The sequence below is a fragment of the Oncorhynchus masou genome, chromosome 13 (genome assembly GCF_036934945.1).
Source record: "Oncorhynchus masou masou isolate Uvic2021 chromosome 13, UVic_Omas_1.1, whole genome shotgun sequence".
Taxonomy (NCBI): Eukaryota; Metazoa; Chordata; class Actinopteri; order Salmoniformes; family Salmonidae; genus Oncorhynchus; species Oncorhynchus masou.
The window spans coordinates 94,173,332-94,192,120 of NC_088224.1; the positions used below are offsets into that span (position 1 = coordinate 94,173,332).

General features: G+C 45.5%; 1 protein-coding gene and 1 long non-coding RNA gene across 2 annotated transcripts in view; both read left to right on the forward strand.

Annotated features, from left to right (window-relative positions):
* Positions 1-18,789, forward strand: part of LOC135553487 (conserved oligomeric Golgi complex subunit 6-like) — a 42,622-nt gene continuing 23,833 nt past the window's right edge. The window contains exons 1-4 of the mRNA XM_064985590.1: positions 1-180; positions 774-917; positions 2,700-2,771; positions 4,178-4,236. Of these exons, the coding sequence (XP_064841662.1) occupies positions 46-180; positions 774-917; positions 2,700-2,771; positions 4,178-4,236 (410 nt within the window). The 5' untranslated portion in view covers positions 1-45. The remainder of the gene's footprint in view (positions 181-773; positions 918-2,699; positions 2,772-4,177; positions 4,237-18,789) is intronic.
* On the forward strand, positions 14,885-15,498 carry LOC135551587 (uncharacterized). The gene is made up of 3 exons (XR_010457333.1): positions 14,885-14,951; positions 15,032-15,069; positions 15,112-15,498. It is a non-coding gene; the product is annotated as an uncharacterized LOC135551587 (long non-coding RNA).

Sequence of the window (18,789 nt, forward strand, 5' to 3'; positions counted from 1 at the left end):
CGCACCAAACATCTTCCTGGTTTGACGTGGAGAAGATTGTTTACAATGTCAGAGAATAAAGTCGAAATGTCAACTGAAACCGCTTTAATTCAAAACAGTGGCAATGTGCCTTGTCAGCAGAATAACCCACTGTCTAGGAAACTCAATAAAATTCTAGAGACTAGGCTAGATAATGACAAGGTAAGACCAAGTCGAGTCCTTCGTTGATGACAATGACCGGTCAAGTCTAACTGCTAGCTAGGAGGAACGCATATATAGCACTTGTGATCTTCTATCTAGCAAGCTAACCTTAGTCGCTAATTGATTTCTGTATTTCATTTGATATTTCAATCCTAATTGTTCCATAGAGAGCATTAGTATTGACGTCTTTGTATAAGCACCAACGGAGGCTAACTCCGCCATGGCTCTTTATGAACGACTAAAATAAGATCTGTGGTAAAAACGTATACGTTTTGTTCGTCGACTGACGTGGATTTTGAAGTATTTATGTAGTCAAAACAAGAACATTAAAGCTTTAATTCATAAATGTTATGACTTATTATCGCATAGACCTTATTTACAGTGTTTATCCAAAAACCCTCCAGAAAAACCTATTAATTTCTCCATAGGCTTTAATCAACGAGCCATGGCTAACTCATTTCAGTTTTTAAGGACTACAAACTGGCGAGCGCAACTACATTTATTAGTAGAAACGGCGTATAATTTATTTGCCAACTTTAGTTGATCCAGTGTTAGCCAACGTCGCAATGATAACCATCCCTCTTGTATTGTAGGAGATGTTGGAAGCTCTGAAGGCTCTGTCGGTGTTCTTCACAGAGAACAGTCTTCGGACCCGCCGGAACCTGCGGGGAGACATCGAGAGACGGAGCCTGAACATCAACGAAGAGTTTGCCAGGATATTTAAAGATGTCAAAGAGGTAGCTAGTTAAAGTTTAACTAGACTTTAGACTACAGGGGGGACTGAATGCCTTTAAAGTGCTTTGTTGTACTTCATGTGAACTCAGACAGTAATATGTGCATGGCTAAATCTGACTTTATTCATCTCTTCAAATGATGCGATTTAGTTGATATTTGATCGGGTTGGTCCTTTGAAATTCGAAATAAAGTTAGTGACCAAACTGAGATGTTGGCGCCATTTAAAAAAACATCAACCTGGAAGTGTAATTTTCGGTGGCGTTTTTAAACTCCATTGCATTTCAGTTCACGCTAGCTAGCTAGTACAATGCAGTGTTGTAGTCGAGTCACTAAACCTCTAGTCGAGTTCGAAGTCCCCTGTGCTTGAGTCACGAGTCCCTATGGCTGATGGTCGAGTCCGAGTCACAAACCATTAATTTATGGTAGGTCTTATTATGCAAATGTTTCTAGTAGCCATCAGATGACATGTCTCCAACTCTTCTAAAAATGTAAACAAGTAATGTACTATTCATCACCACCTGACATGTTCTACTCAATATCTGTGTTTCACTACTTAATCACTACATAAATTAATGGTATATCTGGCTCTGTTACTGTTTTTTGTAATTGCGCACTAATATTTGTGTCGTTGTTGTTGCAGAGAGAACTAAAGGGAGACTTGTCAGAACTGGCTGTGGGAGCTAGACTGTTGTTTAGTATTAAACTCAATAGTAGTGTTGTTTTCAATATCAAAAAGAGAATCACTCTGGGTAATGTGTAGCCTATGACTGGAGGAGGAGCCTGCCGGCCCACGATCATGCAGCTTATCTATGCTGAGTGTGCCGCGGTGTGGTGCGGCCTTCCCACTGCTAGAGAACAGAACCCTCGCTGCTAATATTCTGCTTATCATGGTCGCCTATCCAGTTCCATCCTTTAGTAGGCTGCAGGGTGATAATAGAGCCTGCACCCTCATAAATACCCCTTAAATATCCAGTTCCATCCTTTAGTAGGCTGCAGGGTGATAATAGAGCCTGCACACTCATAAATACCCCTTAAATATCCAGTTCCATCCTTTAGTAGGCTGCAGGGTGATAATAGAGCCTGCACACTCATAAATACCCCTTTTATATCCAGTTCCATCCTTTAGTAGGCTGCAGGGTGATAATAGAGCCTGCACACTCATAAATACCCCTTTTATATCCAGTTCCATCCTTTAGTAGGCTGCAGGGTGATAATAGAGCCTGCACACTCATAAATACCCCTTTTATATCCAGTTCCATCCTTTAGTAGGCTGCAGGGTGATAATAGAGCCTGCACACTCATAAATACCCCTTTTATATCCAGTTCCATCCTTTAGTAGGCTGCAGGGTGATAATAGAGCCTGCACACTCATAAATACCCCTTTTATATCCAGTTCCATCCTTTAGTAGGCTGCAGGGTGATAATAGAGCCTGCACACTCATAAATACCCCTTTTATATCCAGTTCCATCCTTTAGTAGGCTGCAGGGTGATAATAGAGCCTACACACTCATAAATACCCCTTTTATATCCAGTTGAAGTGCGAATACGAGTCACTAGTCCGAATCACCAATGGTCGAGTCACAAGTCGTGAAAATCAGACTTGAGTCAGAGAGTCCTGGACTCGAGTACTGCAACACTGGTACAGTGTAAAACAAATAGTTATTTGGCTACTTGCTTGTTAAATTCTACTTGTTAAATTCAAGAAGCCCTGATAACCTTTGCAGACTGATTAATTGGCTTTGACATGTTTTTGTTTTTTTTACATGTTTTTGCTTCCTCCTAGGAGCTTGAGAGTGTGCACGAGGACGTCCAGGCCATGAGCACCTGTTGTGAAGAGATGACCAGCAGATTGAAGGTACAGTTGAAGTCGGAAGTTTACATACACTTAGGTTGGAGTCATTAAAACTTGTTTTTCATCCACTCCACAAATGTCTTGTTAACAAACTATAGTTTTGGCAAGTCGGTTAGGACATCTACTTTGTACAAGACACAAGTCATTTCTCCAACAATTGTTTACAGACAGATTATTTCACTTATAATTCACTGTATCACAATTGCAGTGGGTCAGAGGTTTACATACACTAAGTTGACTGTGCCTTCAAACAGCTTGGATAATTCCAGAAAGTGATGTCATGGCTTTAGAAGCTTCTGATAGGCTAATTGACATCATTTGAGTCAATTGGAGGTGTACCTGTGGATGTATTTCAAGGCCTACCTTCAAACTCAGTGCCTCTTTGCTTGACATCATGCGGAAATCAAAAGAAATCAGCCAAGACCTCGGAAAAAAATACCTCCACAAGTCTGGTTCATCCTTGGTAGCAATTTCCAAATGTCTGAAGATACCACATTCATCTGTACAAACAATAGTATGCAAGTATAAACACCATGGGACCACGCAGCCATCATACCACTCAGGAAGGAGACGCGTTCTGTCTCCTAGAGATGAACGCTCTTTGGTGCAAATCAATCCCAGAACAACGGCAAAGGACCTTGTGAAGATGCTGGAGGAAGCAGGTACAAAAGTATCTATATCCACAGTAAAAAAAGTCCTATATCGACATAACCTGAAAGACCACTCAGCAAGGAAGAAGCCACTGCTCCAAAACCGCCTTAAAAAAACCAGATTATGGTTTGCAACTGCACATGGGGACAACTTTATCTGGTGCCTCCCGAGTGGCGCAGCCATGTAAGGCACTGCACCTCAGTGCTAGAGGCGTCACTACAGGCCCTGCTTCGATTCCAGGCTGTATCTCAACCGGCCTTGATTGGGAGTCCCATGGGGCGGCGCACAATAGTCCCAGCGTTGTCCGGATTTAGGGTTTGGCCTCCATTGTAAAATAAGAATTTGTTCTTATCAACTGACTTGCCTAGTTAAATTAAAATAAATATCAAGCTAACTACTGTAAATCACCTGTTGTTAAGAGATGAGCAGCAGATTGAAGGTATCTAGCTACTGTAAATCACCTGTTGTTAAGAGATGAGCAGCAGATTGAAGGTATCTAGCTACTCTAAATCACCTGTTAAGAGATGAGCAGCAGATTGAAGGTATCTAGCTACTGTAAATCACTTTGAAAACAGACATGGGTTGCGTCTCTAATAGCTCCCTATTCCCTATATAGTGAACTACTTTTAACCCGGGCCCTTGACACATGCATTATTTTTTCAGCCTAAAGAACTACTGTTGTATTTCGTTAATTTCTTTCGGCCGAGGTGACTGTGAAGAACTTTAATTGCTAAATGGGTCTCTGTGTGTTTCAACAGGCAGCCAAGGATCAGACCCAGGACCTGATAGTGAAGACCAACAAGCTGCAGGGAGAGAAGTGAGTAACCTTGGAAACTAATGTCTTAACTGGTGGGATCTGAACCCTGAGGGAGAGAAGTGAGTAACCTTGGTCCATGGAGGAAATGGTGTTAGGCTTCATGTGTATATAACTGGTGGGATCTGAACCCTGACCTTGCACTTTGGAATCCAACATCTTAACTGGTGGGATCTGAACCCTGACCTTGCGCTTTGAAATCCAACATCTTAACTGGTGGGATCTGAACCCTGACCGTGCGCTTTGGAATCCAACATCTTAACTGGTGGGATCTGAACCCTGACCGTGCGCTTTGGAATCCAACATCTTAACTGGTGGGATCTGAACCCTGACCGTGCGCTTTGGAATCCAACATCTTAACTGGTGGGATCTGAACCCTGACCGTGCGCTCTGGAAACCAACATCTTAACTGGTGGGATCTGAACCCTGACCGTGCGCTTTGGAATCCAACATCTTAACTGGTGGGATCTGAACCCTGCATTTCGCTACACCCGCAATAACATCTGCTAAACTTGTGACCAATTAACATCTGATTCGATTTTGATCAGGATACTTGTACTTCTTCATAAATTTATCCTCAGGAAGAATGCTGTGCTGATGACGACACAATGTTATTATCGTTTCAGTGAGTACGTTTACATGCACAGGTGGTAGTAGGATGTTAAACTGGTTATGGCAGAAGGTTGAGTATGGCATTAGTCATGTAAACACCATCCTCTGCTCATCTTAATCGGCGTACGGTCAACATCTATAGTAGTAGTTCCCTACCCCTGGGATAGAGAATAGTAGTTTCCTACCCCTGGGATAGAGAATAGTAGTTTCCTGCCCCTGGGGTAGAGAATAGTGGTTCCCTGCCCCTGGGGTAGAGAATAGAAGTTCCCTGCCCCTGGGGTAGAGAATAAGTTCCCTGCCCCAGTTCCCTGCCCCTGGGATAGAGAATAGTAGTTCCCTGCCCCTGGGATAGAGAATAGTAGTTCCCTGCCCCTGGGATAGAGAATAGTAGTTCCCTGCCCCTGGGGTAGAGAATAGTAGTTCCCTGCCCCTGGGGTAGAGAATAGTAGTTCCCTACCCCTGGGGTAGAGAATAGACGTTCCCTACCCCTGGGGTAGAGAATAGGTTCCCTACCCCTGGGATAGAGAATAGTAGTTCCCTGCCCCTGGGATAGAGAATAGTAGTTTCCTACCCCCCTACCTCTGGGGTAGAGAATAGTAGTTCCCTACCCCTGGGGTAGAGAATAGAAGTTCCCTGCCCCTGGGGTAGAGAATAGAAGTTCCCTGCCCCTGGGGTAGAGAATAGAAGTTCCCTGCCCCTGGGGTAGAGAATAGAAGTTCCCTGCCCCTGGGGTAGAGAATAGAAGTTCCCTGCCCCTGGGGTAGAGAATAGAAGTTCCCTGCCCCTGGGGTAGAGAATAGTAGTTCCCTGCCCCTGGGGTAGAGAATAGAAGTTCCCTGCCCCTGGGGTAGAGAATAGAAGTTCCCTGCCCCTGGGGTAGAGAATAGAAGTTCCCTGCCCCTGGGGTAGAGAATAGTAGTTCCCTGCCCCTGGGGTAGAGAATAGTAGTTCCCTGCCCCTGGGGTAGAGTAGAAGTTCCCTGCCCCTGGGGTAGAGAATAGAAGTTCCCTGCCCCTGGGATAGAGAATAGTAGTTCCCTGCCCCTGGGGTAGAGAATAGAAGTTCCCTGCCCCTGGGGTAGAGAATAGAAGTTCCCTGCCCCTGGGATAGAGAACCCCTGGGGTAGAGAATAGTGGTTCCCTGCCCCTGGGGTAGAGAATAGAAGTTCCCTGCCCCTGGGGTAGAGAATAGTCATGTAAACACCATTACGGTCAAAATCTAAGTGAGCACACAGCGATTAAAACAACAGGTTCTCTGAGAAATCTTTCAAATTATTAGGACATAAGAACCCCTTAATCAGAGTCCCTGCGGGCGTATTTGATCAGAGTCCCGGAGGGCGTATTTGATCAGAGTCCCGGAGGGCGTATTTGATCAGAGTCCCGGAGGGCGTATTTGATCAGAGTTCCGGAGGGCGTATTTGATCAGAGTTCCGGAGGGCGTATTTGATCAGAGTTCCGGAGGGCGCTATTTGATCAGAGTTCCGGAGGGCGCTATTTGATCAGAGTTCCGGAGGGCGCTATTTGATCAGAGTTCGGCGGGCGCTATTTGATCAGAGTTCCAGCGGGCGCTATTTGATCAGAGTTCCGGAGGGCGCTATTTGATCAGAGTTCCGGAGGGCGCTATTTGATCAGAGTTCCGGAGGGCGCTATTTGATCAGAGTTCCGGAGGGCGCTATTTGATCAGAGTCCCGGAGGGCGTATGTGATCAGAGTTCCGGAGGGCGCTATTTGATCAGAGTCCCGGCGGGCGTATTTGATCAGAGTTCCGGAGGGCGTATGTGATCAGAGTTCCGGAGGGCGCTATTTGATCAGAGTTCCGGAGGGCGCTATTTGATCAGAGTTCGGAGGGCGCTATTTGATCAGAGTTCCGGAGGGCGCTATTTGATCAGAGTTCCGGAGGGCGCTATTTGATCAGAGTTCCGGAGGGCGCTATTTGATCAGAGTTCCGGAGGGCGCTATTTGATCAGAGTTCCGGAGGGCGCTATTTGATCAGAGTTCCGGAGGGCGTATTTGATCAGAGTTCCAGCGGGCGTATTTGATCAGAGTTCCGGAGGGCGTATGTGATCAGAGTTCCGGAGGGCGCTATTTGATCAGAGTTCCGGAGGGCGTATGTGATCAGAGTTCCGGAGGGCGTATGTGATCAGAGTTCCGGAGGGCGTATTTGATCAGAGTTCCGGAGGGCGTATTTGATCAGAGTTCCGGAGGGCGCTATTTGATCAGCCCATGTGCACCAGCCTCCCTTTTCAGCTTTAAGGGAAGTGAGTTCGGAACAAAATGCGTCTCAAAGTAGTTTTCACATCCAAACTTTATATGTCTGAATTCAGAATAAAATATGCTTCCCAAAAATAACATGGTCGCTGTGGTAGAACATTTATTTTGATTTGGTAATTTTCTGCATTTATCCAAGTCCCATCAGGTAGCCTGATTTCAGATGTGTCCTTCCAAACAGAATTATTAGGGTTAATCGTTCTTCTTGCAAAGAGTGTAAACGTTTTAAAATGAATTATTACATTAATCTGACTATCCACAACAATCACATTATTGTGTGCATGGTACCGTAGTCTTAAATAATCATTGTTGCACAATTAAAGGCCAATACACTGCATTTCAAAGCGTCAGGGATAATCTAATGAATTCAGGGCTTGTAAATGTATACCTAAGGCTAACTATAAACCTTCCACAACCACAAGACCCTCTAATAATTAAATTATTTTATTAAAATCGTTTAACCAGCTATTATTATTATTTTTTTTAATAATCACTCATCTGGCTTTCAAGTCTCTCTAAGAAAATACAATGAATAAAAAATATTAACCAGACCCATGCGTAATGCACCACCATTAATAATGTCCAACAGGCGTTCTAGAACATTTAACACAGGTCTCGTGAATAAAGCCCACGTGCTCGTGAGTAGCTCCTCTTTTATACTTCACGTCTAGCCGATTTGGATCTATTTGCATGCAAACGCGGTCGGTAACAGTCTTAACTGTTATGAGTACACATGTCCTGTCCCGTCTCCCAACGGTTTGAACAACACAGCCTGTTCATAGTTGTTTAGACGTTGAAATCCAGGGGTCTAATAAGATGATGCTTATTTCTCAGAATGAGAAACGAGTTGACGTCTCCTTATATAAATGCGCCTTTTTTAATATTTTTTTTTATGCCCATCGCGAAATTTATTAAACACAGACTAGACCCGCTTAGCACATAAATCGGTGGCTTGGTGCCACACAGCACAGGAGGAGGGAGGGGCTTGGTGCCACACAGCACAGGAGGAGGGAGGGGCTTGGTGTCACACAGCACAGGAGGAGGGAGGGGCTTGGTGTCACACAGCACAGGAGTAGGGAGGGGCTTGGTGTCACACTGCACAGGAGGAGGGAGGGGCTTGGTGCCACACAGCACAGGAGGAGGGAGGGGCTTGGTGCCACACAGCACAGGAGGAGGGAGGGGCTTGGTGTCACACAGCACAGGAGGAGGCGAGACCAAAAAGACATTCCTAAACACTGAACAAATGAACAAAAAAATAAAACCCCAGATTCTTTCGATACAGACATCGTGCTAAAACATACATTTAAATTAATCGAATGAATCCGATATATCGCCCAGCCCTAGAATACACAAGGTGTAATGTGGTTGTGCACCAACAGTTTGTCTCCTCTTCATGCCAGTCACCTGCAGTCACTCAATTAGCCCATGTCCTCATGTTGGTTTAGATTGATAAGTTAGTCTACCCAGCTATCTAAACTTGTAGTAATCATGGTGGACTTACCGACCGAGGGCCCCCCCATTGATGTTGTTAGTCACTCTTACTCAGATATCATCTTAAAAACTACAAACATTTCTCTCCACCCCATGGCAAAATGTGTAGAATGGCAGCAAACTAGCTTTAAAACTGCTACAGTTTATCCTATGCCCCATGGCATAATGTGTAGAATGGCAGCAAACTAGCTTTAAAACTGCAACAGTGTCTTTTATGCCCCTTGGCAAAATGTGTAGAATGGCAGGAAACTAGCTTTAAAACTGCAACAGCGTCTCCTATGCCCCATGGCAAAATGTGTAGAATGGCAGCAAACTAGCTTTAAAACTGCAACAGTGTCTCCTATTCCCATGGCAAAATGTGTAGAATTGCAGGAAACTAGCTTTAAAACTGCAACAGCGTCTCCTATTCCCCATGGCAAAATGTGTAGAATGGCAGGAAACTAGTTTTAAAACTGCAACAGTGTCTCCTATGCCCCATGGCAAAATGTGTAGAATTGCAGGAAACTAGCTTTAAAACTGCAACAGCGTCTCCTATTCCCCATGGCAAAATGTGTAGAATGGCAGGAAACTAGCTTTAAAACTGCAACAGCGTCTCCTATGCCCCATGGCAAAATGTGTAGAATGGCAGCAAACTAGCTTTAAAACTGCAACAGTGTCTCCTATGCCCCATGGCAAAATGTGTAGAATGGCAGCAAACTAGCTTTAAAACTGCAACAGTGTCTCCTATGCCCCATGGCAAAATGTGTAGAATGGCAGGAAACTAGCTTTAAAACTGCAACAGTGTCTCCTATGCCCCATGGCATAATGTGTAGAATGGCAGGAAACTAGCTTTAAAACTGCAACAGTGTCTCCTATTCCAATGGCAAAATGTGTAGAATGGCAGCAAACTAGCTTTAAAACTGCAACAGTGTCTCCTATGCCCCATGGCAAAATGTGTAGAATGGCAGGAAACTAGTTTTAAAACTGCAACAGTGTCTCCTATGCCCCATGGCAAAATGCGTAGAATGGCAGGAAACTAGCTTTAAAACTGCAACAGGTTCTCCTATGCCCCATGGCAAAATGTGTAGAATGGCAGCAAACTAGCTTTAAAACTGCAACAGTGTCTCCTATGCCCCATGGCAAAATGTGTAGAATGGCAGCAAACTAGCTTTAAAACTGCAACAGTGTCTCCTATGCCCCATGGCAAAATGTGTAGAATGGCAGGAAACTAGCTTTAAAACTGCAACAGTGTCTCCTATGCCCCATGGCAAAATGTGTAGAATGGCAGGAAACTAGCTTTAAAACTGCAACAGTGTCTCCTATGCCCCATGGCATAATGTGTAGAATGGCAGGAAACTAGCTTTAAAACTGCAACAGGTTCTCCTATGCCCCATGGCAAAATGTGTAGAATGGCAGGAAACTAGCTTTAAAACTGCAACAGCGTCTCCTATTCCCATGGCAAAATGTGTAGAATGGCAGGAAACTAGCTTTAAAACTGCAACAGTGTCTCCTATGCCCCATGGCATAATGTGTAGAATGGCAGCAAACTAGCTTTAAAACTGCAACAGCGTCTCCTATGCCCCATGGCAAAATGTGTAGAATGGCAGGAAATCAGGCGGGCTCTGACTGCATGTGTTGGTAACGTGCTAGAGAAGAAGAAATTCCAGCGTTTATAGCCGACTAGCGCTAACTAACGTTAAAGATCCGTTTCAAACATATATATTTATTTATTTATTTACCTGAAAAATCGTTGTCCAGATCGAGTAGTGAACACGTTGAACTGAATGAATAATTTCTGAAGCCACTAGCTTTTGAACTACCGAACAACTACAGTCCTACATGTTTCATAACGTGATCTCGACAACAATTTATTTCTCGACAAAAACATTTCTTAAAATGTTCCTTTCAACGTTTACTAGCGCCAGTCGGCTGTACCTGTGTCAATACTCTGGTAACAAGTTAGAGAAGGAGAAATCCAATCTTCCAGTGTGTTTGTGCTATCATGCCAAACATGTAGGGCTTTTACAATGAGCAATGGAGTTGGCAAGAGCACAAACAGATCTGGGACCAGGCTATAGAAGAATACAAGAGATCTGGGACCAGGCTATAGGAGGAGACAACAGATCTGGGACCAGGCTATAGAAGGAGACAACAGATCTGGGACCAGGCTATAGAAGGAGACAACAGATCTGGGACCAGGCTATAGTAGGAGACAACAGATCTGGGACCAGGCTATAGGAGACAACAGATCTGGGACCAGGCTATAGAAGGAGACAACAGATCTGGGACCAGGCTATAATAGGAGACAACAGATCTGGGACCAGGCTATAGAAGGAGACAACAGATCTGGGACCAGGCTATAGAAGGAGACAACAGATCTGGGACCAGGCTATAGAAGGAGACAACCGATCTGGGACCAGGCTATAGAAGGAGACTACAGATCTGGGACCAGGCTATAGTAGGAGACTACAGATCTGGGACCAGGCTATAGTAGGAGACAACAGATCTGGGACCAGGCTATAGGAGGAGACAACAGATCTGGGACCAGGCTATAGAAGGAGACAACAGATCTGGGACCAGGCTATAGGAGACAACAGATCTGGGACCAGGCTATAGAAGGCGACAACAGATCTGGGACCAGGCTATAGAAGGCGACAACAGATCTGGGACCAGGCTATAGGAGGAGACAACAGATCTGGGACCAGGCTATAGGAGGAGACAACAGATCTGGGACCAGGCTATAGAAGGAGACAACAGATCTCTGGGACCAGGACCTATAGGAGGAGACAACAGATCTGGGACCAGGCTATAGAAGGAGACACCAGGCTATAGGAGGAGATCTGGGACCAGGCTATAGAAGGAGACAACAGATCTGGGACCAGGCTATAGAAGGAGACTACAGATCTGGGACCAGGCTATAGAAGGAGACTACAGATCTGGGACCAGGCTATAGGAGGAGACAACAGATCTGGGACCAGGCTATAGGAGGAGACAACAGATCTGGGACCAGGCTATAGAAGGAGACAACAGATCTGGGACCAGGCTATAGAAGGAGACAACAGATCTGGGACCAGGCTATAGAAGGCGACAACAGATCTGGGACCAGGCTATAGAAGGCGACAACAGATCTGGGACCAGGCTATAGGAGGAGACAACAGATCTGGGACCAGGCTATAGGAGGAGACAACAGATCTGGGACCAGGCTATAGAAGGAGACAACAGATCTGGGACCAGGCTATAGAAGGAGACAACAGATCTGGGACCAGGCTATAGGAGGAGACAACAGATCTGGGACCAGGCTATAGAAGGAGACACCAGATCTGGGACCAGGCTATAGAAGGAGACAACAGATCTGGGACCAGGCTATAGAAGGAGACAACAGATCTGGGACCAGGCTATAGAAGGAGACACCAGATCTGGGACCAGGCTATAGAAGGAGACAACAGATCTGGGACCAGGCTATAGAAGGAGACTACAGATCTGGGACCAGGCTATGACCTTTTCTCACCTGGGTTTCTCTCTGCTGGTTTTGTTGTTGTTGCTCCATCACTCCTCTCTTCCTGTGTGTCACCTTCTAGTCGGGGGGATTGTGCTAGTGAAGCGAGGAATGGCCAACTGTACATCACAGCTGTCGCTGTTACCTTTTGCCAACAATTTACACACACACACACACACACACACACACACACTGATCCTCTGAGGGTGTACAGTCTATCACAGGAACAAGAGCAGTCATTTTACATTGATCAGATGCTCTTATCTAGAGCAACATACAGGAGCAATTAGGGTTAAGTGCCTTGCTCAAGGGCACATCGACAGATTGTTCACCTAGTCTGCTCGGGGATTCAACCCCGAGTAACCTTTTCGGTTACTGGCCCAATGCTCTTAACTGCTTGGCTACCTGCCAGTCCTCTCTCTCGTCTCAACCCTCCCTCCACTCCCTCCCTCCACTCCCTCCCTCCACTCCATCAGTCAAGACACGCAGCTGATCCATTCTGTCACATTATCATCCACAAGCTCCCAGATCAACTCAGCCAAAATCAATGGCCATGAACCACTATGGTGTTCTATCATGACCCATAAAACAGGGGTGGCAGTGAGGACCAGGGGTCATAGAGATTCTGTCTCAAATCAAGGTTTTTATTGGTCGTTCAACACAGATTTGTTTTAATGTCACATTCACAAGTACAGTGATGCCTTTCTTGCAAACTCAAAATCCGACACAGCAGTGATCAATATCAATGTGGCACAAAATAACAAGAAATAAGACACATGAATAAAAACACAAGAAATAAGACATGAATAAAAACACAAGAAATAAGACATGAATAAAAACACAAGAAATAAGACATGAATAAAAACACAAGAAATAAGACACATGAATAAAAACACAAGAAATAAGACACATGAATAAAAACACAAGACATTAAAATAAGAAATAAGACTAACTCCAGAAAGTAAGAAGCTAAATTAGTGTCCAATAACATATTTATAATGTACAGGTGGATACTGGAGTGATGGAGGTAGATACTGGAGTGATGGAGGTGGATACTGGAGTGATGGAGGTGGATACTGGAGTGATGGAGGGATACTGGAGGGATGGAGGTAGATACTGTATGTAGAGGGATACTGGAGTGATGGAGGTAGATACTGGAGGGATGGAGGTAGATACTGGAGTGATGGAGGTAGATACTGGAGTGATGGAGGTAGATACTGGAGTGATGGAGGTAGATACTGGAGTGATGGAGGTAGATACTGGAGTGATGGAGGTAGATACTGGAGTGATGGAGGTAGATACTGTATGTAGAGGGATACTGGAGTGATGGAGGTAGATACTGGAGGGATGGAGGTAGATACTGGAGTGATGGAGGTGGATACTGGAGTGATGGAGGTGGATACTGGAGTGATGGAGGTGGATACTGGAGTGATGGAGGTAGATACTGGAGTGATGGAGGTAGATACTGGAGTGATGGAGGTAGATACTGGAGTGATGGAGGTAGATACTGGAGTGATGGAGGTAGATACTGGAGTGATGGAGGTAGATACTGGAGTGATGGAGGTAGATACTGTATGTAGAGGGATACTGGAGTGATGGAGGTAGATAGGTATAGATACTGGAGTGATGGAGGTAGATACTGTATGTAGAGGGATACTGGAGTGATGGAGGTAGATACTGGAGTGATGGAGGTAGATACTGGAGTGATGGAGGTAGATACTGTATGTAGAGGGATACTGGAGTGATGGAGGTAGATACTGTATGTATAAGGAAACTGGAGTGATGGAGGTAGATACTGTATGTAGAGGGATACTGGAGTGATGGAGGTAGATACTGGAGGGATGGAGGTAGATACTGGAGTGATGGAGGTAGATACTGTATGTAGAGGGATACTGGAGGGATGGAGGTAGATACTGGAGTGATGGAGGTAGATACTGTATGTAGAGGGATACTGGAGTGATGGAGGTAGATACTGTATGTAGAGGGATACTGGAGTGATGGTAGGTACAGATACTGGAGTGATGGAGGTAGATACTGGAGTGATGGAGGGATACTGGAGTGATGGAGGTAGATACTGATACTGGAGTGATGGAGGGATACTGGAGTGATGGAGGTAGATACTGATAGGGATACTGGAGTGATGGAGGTAGATACTGGAGTGATGGAGGTAGATAATGTATGTACAGGGATACTGGAGTGATGGAGGTAGATCCTGGAGTGATGGAGGTAGATACTGTATGTAGAGGGATACTGGAGTGATGGAGGTAGATAATGTATGTACAGGGATACTGGAGTGATGGAGGTAGATACTGGAGTGATGGAGGTAGATACTGGAGTGATGGAGGTGGATACTGGAGTGATGGAGGTAGATACTGGAGTGATGGAGGTAGATAATGTATGTACAGGGATACTGGAGTGATGGAGGTAGATACTGGAGTGATGGAGGTAGATACTGTATGTAGAGGGATACTGGAGTGATGGAGGTAGATACTGGAGTGATGGAGATACTGTATGTAGAGGGATACTGGAGGGATGGAGGTAGATACTGTATGTAGAGGGATACTGGAGGGATGGAGGTAGATACTGGAGTGATGGAGGTAGATACTGGAGTGATGGAGGTAGATACTGTATGTACAGGGATACTGGAGTGATGGAGGTAGATACTGGAGTGATGGAGGTAGATACTGGAGTGATGGAGGTAGATACTGTATGTACAGGGATACTGGAGTGATGGAGGTAGATACTGGAGTGATGGAGGTAGATACTGGAGTGATGGAGGTAGATACTGTATGTAGAGGGATATGGAGGGATGGAGGTAGATACTGGAGTGATGGAGGTAGATACTGTATGTAGAGGGATACTGGAGGGATGGAGGTAGATACTGGAGTGATGGAGGTAGATACTGTATGTAGAGGGATACTGGAGTGATGGAGGTAGATACTGGAGTGATGGAGGTAGATACTGTATGTATAGGGATACTGGAGTGATGGAGGTAGATACTGGAGTGATGGAGGTAGATACTGGAGTGATGGAGGTAGATACTGTATGTACAGGGATACTGGAGTGATGGAGGTAGATACTGGAGTGATGGAGGTAGATACTGTATGTATAGGGATACTGGAGTGATGGAGGTAGATACTGTATGTACAGGGATACTGGAGTGATGGAGGTAGATACTGGAGTGATGGAGGTAGATACTGGAGTGATGGAGGTAGATACTGGAGTGATGGAGGTAGATACTGGAGTGATGGAGGTAGATACTGGAGTGATGGAGGTAGATACTGGAGTGATGGAGGTAGATACTGTATGTAGAGGGATACTGGAGTGATGGAGGTAGATACTGTATGTAGAGGGATACTGGAGTGATGGAGGTAGATACTGGAGTGATGGAGGTAGATACTGTATGTAGAGGGATACTGGAGTGATGGAGGTAGATACTGGAGGGTGATGGAGTATGTAGGGATACTGGAGTGATGGAGGTAGATACTGGAGTGATGGAGGTAGATACTGTATGTAGAGGGATACTGGAGTGATGGAGGTGGATACTGGAGTGATGGAGGTAGATACTGGAGGGATGGAGGTAGATACTGGAGTGATGGAGGTAGATACTGGAGGGATACTGATGGAGGTAGATACTGGAGTGGTGGAGGGATACTGGAGTGATGGAGATACTGTATGTAGAGGGATACTGGAGTGATGGAGGTAGATACTGGAGGGATGGAGGTAGATACTGGAGTGATGGAGGTAGATACTGTATGTGGAGGGATACTGGAGGGATGGAGGTAGATACTGGAGTGATGGAGGTAGATACTGGAGTGATGGAGGTAGATACTGGAGTGATGGAGGTAGATACTGTATGTACAGGGATACTGGAGTGATGGAGGTAGATAGTGTATGTACAGGGATACTGGAGTGATGGAGGTAGATACTGGAGGGATGGAGGTAGATACTGGAGTGATGGAGGTAGATACTGGAGTGATGGAGGTAGATACTGGAGTGATGGAGGTAGATACTGGAGTGATGGAGGTAGATACTGTATGTAGAGGGATACTGGAGTGATGGAGGTAGATACTGGAGTGATGGAGGTAGATACTGGAGTGATGGAGGTAGATACTGTATGTAGAGGGATACTGGAGTGATGGAGGCAGATACTGGAGTGATGGAGGTAGATACTGTATGTACAGGGATACTGGAGTGATGGAGGTGGATACCGGAGTGATGGAGGTGGATACTGGAGTGATGGAGGTGGATACTGGAGTGATGGAGGTGGATACTGGAGTGATGGAGGTGGATACTGGAGTGATGGAGGTGGATACTGGAGTGATGGAGGTAGATATTGTATGTACAGGGATACTGGAGTGATGGAGGTAGATACTGGAGTGATGGAGGTAGATACTGGAGTGATGGAGGTAGATACTGGAGTGATGGAGGTAGATACTGGAGTGATGGAGGTAGATACTGGCGTGATGGAGGTAGATACTGCCGTGATGGAGGTAGATACTGGCGTGATGGAGGTAGATACTGGATGATGGAGGTAGATACTGGAGTGATGGAGGTAGATACTGGCGTGATGGAGGTAGATACTGGCGTGATGGAGGTAGATACTGGCGTGATGGAGGTAGATACTGGCGTGATGGCGGTAGATACTGGCGTGATGGAGGTAGATACTGGAGTGATGGAGGTAGATACTTGAGTGATGGAGGTAGATACTGGAGTGATGGAGGTAGATACTGGCGTGATGGAGGTAGATGCTGGAGGGATGGAGGTAGACTGGAGGGATGGAGGTAGATGCTGGAGGGATGGAGGTAGATACTGGAGGGATGGAGGTAGATACTGGAGGGATGGAGGTAGATACTGGATGATGGAAAGATACTGGAGTGATGGAACGGATGTTGTGATACTCGCTAGATACTGGAGTGATGGAGGTAGATTTGGCGTGATGGAGGTAGATAATTGATGGAGGTAGATACTGGAGTGATGGAGGTAGATACTGGAGTGATGGAGGTAGATACTGGCGTGATGGAGGTAGATACTGGCGTGATGGAGGTAGATACTGGCGTGATGGAGGTAGATACTGGCGTGATGGAGGTAGATACTGGCGTGATGGAGGTAGATACTGGCGTGATGGAGGTAGATACTGGAGTGATGGAGGTAGATACTGTTTGTACAGGGATACACTACCGTTCAAAAGTTTGGGGCCACTTTGAAATGTCCTAGTTTTTGAAAGAAAAGCACATTTTCTGTCCATTTTAAAATAACATCAAATTTATCAGAAATACAGTCTAGACATTGTTAATGTTGTAAATGAAATTGTCTGGAAAGAATTTTTAATGGAATATCTACATAGGCGTACAGAGGCCCATTATCAGAAACCATCACTCCTGTGTTTCAACGGCACGTTGTGTGCTCTAATCCAAGTTTATCATTTTAAAAAGCTAATTGATCATTAGAAAACACTTTTACAATTATGTTGGCACAGTTGAAAACTGTTGTTCTGATTATAGATGCAATAAAACTGGTCTTCTTTAGACCAGTTGAGTATCTGGAGCTTCAGCATTTGTGGGTTTGATTACAGGCTCAAAATGGACAGAAACAAATTCCTTTCTTCTGAAACTCGTCAGTCTGTTCTTGTTCTAAGAAATGAAGGCTATTCCATGTGAGAAATTGTCAAGAAACTGAAGATCTCGTACCACACTGTGTACTACTCCCTTCACAGAACAGCGCGAACTGGCTCTAACCAGAATATAAAGAGGAGTGGGAGGCCCCGGTGCACAACTGAGGAAGAGGACAAGTACATTAGTGTCTAGTTTGAGAAACAGATGCCTCACAAGTCTTCAACTGGCAGCTTCATTAAATAGGACCCGCAAAACACCAGTCTCAACATCAACAGTGAAGAGGTGACTCCGGGATGCTGGCCTTCTAGGCAGAGATCCTCTGTCCAGTATCAACTTCAACAGTGAAGAGGCGACTCCGGGATGCTGTCCTTCTAGGCAGAGTTCCTCTGTCCAGTGTCTGTTCATTTGCCCATCTTAATCTTTTCTTTTTATATGGCTTTTTCATTGCTTCTCTCAGCATCCCGGAGTTGCCTCTTCACTGTTGATGTTGAGACTGGTGTTTTTGCGTGGATAATTTAATGAATTGGAACGCTGACTGCGAGCCAGGCCTAATCGCCCAACATCAGTGTCCGGCCTCACTAATTCTCTTGTGGAAAGTCTTCCCAGAAGAGTGGAGGCTGTTATATTAGCAAATGGGGGACCAACTCCATATTAAAAAAGCAGGTTTAGTCATACTGTTTGTCACCATAGTGCCCTCCAAGCTCATCATCAAGCTCGAGACCCTGGGTCTCGACCCCTCGACCCCGCCCTGTGCAACTGGGTACTGGACTTCCTGACGGGCCGCCCCCAGGTGGTGAGGGTAGGCAACAACATCTCCACCCCGCTGATCCTCAACACTGGGGCCCCACAAGGGTGCGTTCTGAGCCCTCTCCTGTACTCCCTGTTCACCCACGACTGCGTGGCCACACACGCCTCCAACTCAATCATCAAGTTTGCGGACGACACAACAGTGGTAGGCTTGATTACCAACAACGACGAGACGGCCTACAGGGAGGAGGTGAGGGCCCTCGGAGTGTGGTGTCAGGAAAATAACCTCACACTCAACGTCAACAAAACTAAGGAGATGATTGTGGACTTCAGGAAACAGCAGAGGGAAG